Source organism: Chamaea fasciata, unplaced genomic scaffold, assembly GCF_029207755.1.
Source record: "Chamaea fasciata isolate MVZ Bird 193981 ecotype frontalis unplaced genomic scaffold, bChaFas1.0.hap1 SCAF_1, whole genome shotgun sequence".
NCBI classification, from domain to species: domain Eukaryota; kingdom Metazoa; phylum Chordata; class Aves; order Passeriformes; family Sylviidae; genus Chamaea; species Chamaea fasciata.
This window is the reverse complement of record NW_027094086.1, coordinates 59,924,116-59,930,115: the sequence shown is the minus strand read 5'-3', so window position 1 is coordinate 59,930,115 and position 6,000 is coordinate 59,924,116. Positions and strand designations below refer to the sequence as shown.

Here is a 6,000-nt window from a genome sequence, read left to right as displayed (position 1 = left end):
CAAAGAAGGTATTTCATTTCCACAATACTACTGTTTCTTCATTGCTTGGAGCACCGTGACTGTTCTTGTGGCTACTCATCAGTGTTGAATCATTCATGGATTCCTCTGCAAAGAAGAATGTTGTTCAGTTGATGCACATTGTTAGGAAGTGTAAGAAGCTGTTTCTTCACTTTGTACAGAGCTGCTTAGTCTGGCAACCTGGATATTATAAAAAGAAAATATGAATCTTTTTCCAGCTGAGATGTTTGGAATAGTTGACTGCAAGTTCCTACAAAGATTGTAAAATGAGTTGAACTCAGTGACTCAGCTGAAGTCCTCATTGCATAAAGATTGGCGCAGGTAGAAACTGTGCAGTATGGTCTCCCTCCTGACAGGAAGAACCAAAGTCAGTGTTTAAGTCTTAGTGTTGCAGGGTGTACTTTCATCCTGAAGTGGAAACTACCTGTGTGCTCAGTTTTCAGTCAAGTAAGGTGGATTTCTGCTTGAGGCTAAAGTGAAAAATCAAGTCTTTGTTGCTATAAATGTTTTTAATATTTACAGGCTTGGATGTATGTATGGTTTTGCTTCCTACTCAGATATCTACAGAACAGTTGGCACTATACAATTTCTTTCATAATTCATGTCAGATTCTTGGAAGCCTTTCTTTGCCAAAGGATTGCTTGGATTTCCCTGTTTAATAGGTAGCATGAAGAAATCTGTAACATTTAGGATACCCTGCTAGTGGCAGGTTGCTTTTGTCCCTTTGGCTAAAAAGTAGTTTTATTGCTATGTGAGGAGTTAATAGCAGCTACCTGTAGCTAACTTGTCTTCAGTTCAAGCATCTGCATTCATTAATGCATGAAAAAAAGATGAAATAAAATCTAGTTGTGTTTTATGGGTGCAGGGTGGTTGTTCCTGGAATGTTACTCCAAAGACAGGAGGGAGGCTGAGGGGAGACAAGAGGACAGGATCACAGATCTGCTCTGCAAGTGTTATGTTGGCCTCATTATCTGTGTACTTAGACATATGTGTTAGAGACCAAATTGGATAGTTAATTTTGTGATAAATGAGTGGCAGAATAACACATTTGCCTTTATATTCTGCTGTAGACATCTCTTACAGTTTTGTATTCCACTCTGCTTTCCTTATGTTGGGAAGTAGGTGACGAGGAAATGAGCTGCTGCTCATAATTTGTAGAGCAGAGAGGCCAGTTTCAGGAAGTTCAGGTCTGAAACCCAGTGTATATGAATTTATTTGTATTTTTCCTTGAAAAATTTTAGAACATCAAAAGTGTGTGAATTGGTTGTGCTGATCTCACAGCTGGAAAGTACAGGGCTTGGTGGGTTGGGTTTTTTTTGTTTTTGTTTTTTTCTTTTATCTTGTATGCAATAGATAGTGCTGCTTTTAAAAAAATCTGTTTCCAGTTTAGCAATAAATTCTATCGTGAGTGCATTTCCTGAGTTGAGGGGGGGGAGGGTTTAATTTTTATTTTGTGAGACCTTGGAAATGGATTTTTGTGAGGAATTATTTAATTTGGTACAGTGACAACATGGAATTTAGAGCAAATCAAATTCAATGAATTGCCAAATGACCACTGCAGACCCTCAAAATTTGAAATTTATCACTGGGGGTTGGGTGTGGTGGTGAAGTGTGTGTGTAAGTGAATCTATCAGTCTCTCCAAAAGTTGAAGTAGAGATTGATTTCTTATGACTGTCCATCACAGATGTGTGCTTTGTCAAAAGCAAAGTTTGTGTCTTTAGAATCCTTTTGTACACAAATCAGTGCGTGTAGCTGGGGTTATAACAGTTATATATGAGTTTATATAGCCTGTTGCTTTACTTCATGCATATAATTTTAAGCAATGCATGTAATCTAAAGTTTCATGACTTCAAATGCTGTGATGCACTGCATTCAAATCATGTCGAGGCAGCAGCTGTAAGATCCTATACAGATACCTGCTTCTGGGACAAGAAATATGTGGCACAACCACAAGTGTGCTCTAAAAGCTGAAGTTTGAGTGCTGTGGTTTAACCTACATAAGCTCAGTTACAGCTGAGATAGGACCAGATGAGCCAGAAAATACAAAGATAGAGTTGGCATTGCTTTCTTACATGCTTATCATGAAAGAGGGAGCTGTAAACAGCTCACATGTTCTAACCTCCACAGCAAATTGTTAACACTTAGAGTGGTGCTTTTTTCACTAATTGCTGTTTATATAATGGTAAATGGGAATTCGAAAGAACTTACTTGAGGTTTTATGGAAACTTATAGTTACAAGTTATTTGATATGTATTACACTGTTTGTTATTAAAAACATTACTGAAAGACAGGGCCTCTACCTACTTTCTAATCTAGTTTTGTTTTATGTGCATATTTCAAAAAGAACATTTTATTTTTTCCGTCTCTTTTATGTCTTTTTTTTAAAAAAATAGAAGTAGGAAAGCTTTCTGGTATTGCTTAAACATGCAAAACAGACCAGATAAGTGTGGGATTTTTTTCCTTAGGATCTTTCACAGATCTTACCTTGGATTGTAAAAGTTCTCACTGTGTGTGAAAAATTTCTTTGTTATATGTCAGATTAAAATTAATTTGTATTTCTTTATGAATGTATTGGTTTCAAAAATGTTGTTTTGTTTCTGTCTTTTCAGAATTTAAACTTTGGTGATCCATCATGGGGAACCATGCAGGAAAACGAGAGCATAGCACTGAGAAGTCAACCAAGGTGAGTATAGAAAATTGAAGAGAGAGCACCACTTGGGAAATAGGTATTCTGTGAAATACAGAGGATTTTTAGGACAGTAGTTGTTTACCAGATCACTGTTACCATTAATATTTTGTAGTTTACACTGTAAAATGACCACATTTTTGAAAGAGTGTCCTATGAGATGTGGCCAAATGAAGTTTGTTGTGCTGGATTTAGTGAGAAATGGGATATTCAATCCATAGCTGATAATAATCATCTCAGTCATGGTGGAAATGAATGAAAGGGATTTAGAATCATGATACTGTAGAATTTTTTAAGAGTCAGTGAGCATAGTTATGTTCTGTGTGTTGACAGTTTTTCATTTGGGGCAATAAAATTGGCTTCATCCATAAGAAAGAAACTATAAAGAAATAGGTAAAATAAGAAGATTTTAAAGGACAGGATTGTCAATCCAAGGAGATACAGCTTTAAAAATCTCCTCCCTAGGGAAAAAAAATATATGAGAACTGTCAAAATGTTCATTAAAAGTTAGTGTTTGATTCCTAGGCATCTGCTGACACTGTTGTGTATTCTGCCCATAATGTGGTGTTCTGTTTGCCTTGTGAAAATATCTTGTTTATTTGTTTTCTGTGTTGTACCGGAAGAGATTTCACACATCTTAAAACAGGACATCATTCTATATATATTCATATGTAAAAAAAAGCAAACCACAGCTTGTTGCTAGCTATTGCTATCTTCCCGCCACACATCCTTATCCAAAAATAACAGTTTACAGTCTAAGCCCACACTGTATAAAGCTATTGCCCTTTGCATTGGACATAAGATATAAACAGATCATTCTGGGCTTTATCTGGAGCAATGTGGGTATTTTGCTTTGCTGTAGCAGATAAGCAGCTAACCCCAGAAGACATACAAACTAGAACTCATACAGTTTTTAATTCCTTGCCATCTCCTTCAGGAAAATGCATAGTCACACTGGAAGGAATAGGGAGAAAGCAGCAGGAACAGAGGACAGATGGCTACATATGGTTTTGTTTTGTGTTGATGCAGTATTTTGCAAAATGCTTTTGTGGTCCAAAGTTTCGGTTTGAGTACAAACAATAATGTGAATCCTAAGTTGCTGTCTTGTGGTGGCTGATCTTGCAGACTTGCCCCTTAGAAACACACCAAACAGGTACATTTATCCAAATATTTTGATCCTTTCTGAGTAAGCATGTGAGATCCTGCAGATGTGATACATTAAATTTACAGAGCTCGATGGGCTGCAGTGCACCAAATACCCTCTGCTTTGGTCTTTGAGGATAAAATTTGGTTCAAAAAACCACATTGTATCTTTTCTCCTGCTGCGGGATCACATGTGTTTGATGCATCTGGATGGCAGGTGGGTGAGTTGTGGGGCACATCTGGCCTCAAAAAGCTAAAAATTCTTCAAATTGTAACAGCCTGTGCAAGAGGTGCAAATTCTGTGGTGGTGAGCCAGAGTCAGGTCACCGTGAGTCTGCACTTGCTATGTAGGACAGAACTACAAGGAAATGGATTGCTGCAATTCTTTAAAATTCCTTTTTTTTTTTTTTTCCCTAATCAGTTCATGCAGAATACTTGATTCTGCAATGAAAATAAAATGAGTTTTCCAGAATTCTTTTGTGAAGCAGGAACTTAACTACTCTAGTAGTATCTTCTGTCCTTCACTCATCCTTCTAGAGAGTCAAAAACCAAAACACCAAGCCCCTAAACTTTCAGATTGGCAGTGCTTGGTCAAAATCTCCCTTTATGCACAGAAATGTGCATGATCTCCCTTTATCTAAAACAGTAATCATGCCACAAGAAATTACAAGGCCATAGATATAAAATCAGGAAATATATGGTTAAAGCACTACTATAGATTCCTATACTTAGTCATTCTTGATTCAGTTCTTTCAGGCAGCATTAAATTTCTTAGTGGTTGCATTAAGCAAACAGTTTGTTTTGGGTTTTTTTCTCCTTTTTTTTTTTTTTCAAAGTCAAGGTAGTTTTTTTTTTGTTGTTGTTGTTGTCCAGAATTGCTGTAGATTAGGACTGTTTTCCTGCTAATCTGGATTTGCTGAAGGTTTACAGAGACTACAGTGGAAATGCAGAACTGCCTCTCCTCACTCATAATAATAGAACTGCAATGAAAGAAGTGAACATCTCAACAAGGGTCTTTCTAAATTTCATTACTTTCACTCTCCAGGCAATTTACTTTAAGTGCTTTCCCAAAACTGCAGCTCCAAAGGAAAAAGATTATTTTAGGCAGCTTCTTTGAACCATTGAGGTCAGATTTACAGCCACTGTACTGGTCCTGGACTGGTAAACCATTTCTCCACAGAGTTATTTTATGTGTAGTGACATTAAAGAGACTGTTGCCAACTTCAACAATCACAGTTCTTGGTTGCCCAGTAAATGTCCTTTAGTCCAGCAATTACTATGAGGTTGGTTTGATGTTTTTTTGAGTTGACACCTAGCTTCACTTTACTTTTAGTAAATATGTGTATTTGAATTACAAAATTAGAAATGGACTTCTGGAAAGCAATTACTTCATGAAATGTCTAAAGTGACACTAACATGCTTTCAAATTAGGAAATTTACAGAAGACATTAAGATGGCTTCCCATGCTGTGGCACTTCCTTCAACATACTGTTCTCCTCTTGCTATATAAACATGGCAAGCTACAGTGATTGTTTAATAGGTAATGAGATACCGTGAAATAAAGTCATTGCTTTGAAAAATATTTGACCTAAATAATGTGGAGGACTATTTACAAAACCTTTCTGTTTTACTCACAGCAATAGCATGCACTGCCTCATTTCTGTGGGATTTCTTTCTTCTTTGTTTAATGGATATGCATTTTTTAGACTTTTGTAAGACACAAAAAAATTCCTTAATGAACCCAGCATTTTATCTTTTCTTTTTACTTTGAGTGACACTAGACTGCATCTGCAAAATGCGTTAGTAAATGTTTAAGTATTTATTTTGTTTACTTTCTCTTTAGTGTTAATGCTTGAGTTTGAACTTCACATAAATATATCTAAGAATAACAATAACAAAAAGAATAGGCTGTCCTGAGCTCCTTGCCCTGAGTTTCTTTAACTTCTCACAGAGCTAAATGTAGAGGAGTAAAAAAGAATAGACTGGAATTTTACTGGTTCAGCATTCTAGTTGGAGTGTGCTAATTTGTCATCATTATCCTACATAGTGCCACAATCTCTTCTGCAATGACTTAAGATGCCTGTGTTCCAATAGGCACAGTTCTTTGCTTCTCCTCATTAGAGAATTCTGCAGAGCACAATATTGCTGTACC

The 6,000-nt window shown here is 36.5% G+C and overlaps 1 protein-coding gene across 3 annotated transcripts in view; it reads left to right on the top strand.

Annotated features, from left to right (window-relative positions):
* Positions 1-2,636: 2,636 nt before the first annotated feature.
* The window catches only part of MBP (myelin basic protein), an 83,748-nt gene continuing 80,384 nt past the window's right edge, over positions 2,637-6,000 (top strand). For all 3 annotated transcript variants that reach the window (XM_066184570.1, XM_066184565.1, XM_066184561.1), the window contains exon 1: positions 2,637-2,702. In XM_066184570.1, the coding sequence (XP_066040667.1) occupies positions 2,652-2,702 (51 nt within the window). In that variant the 5' untranslated portion in view covers positions 2,637-2,651. The remainder of the gene's footprint in view (positions 2,703-6,000) is intronic.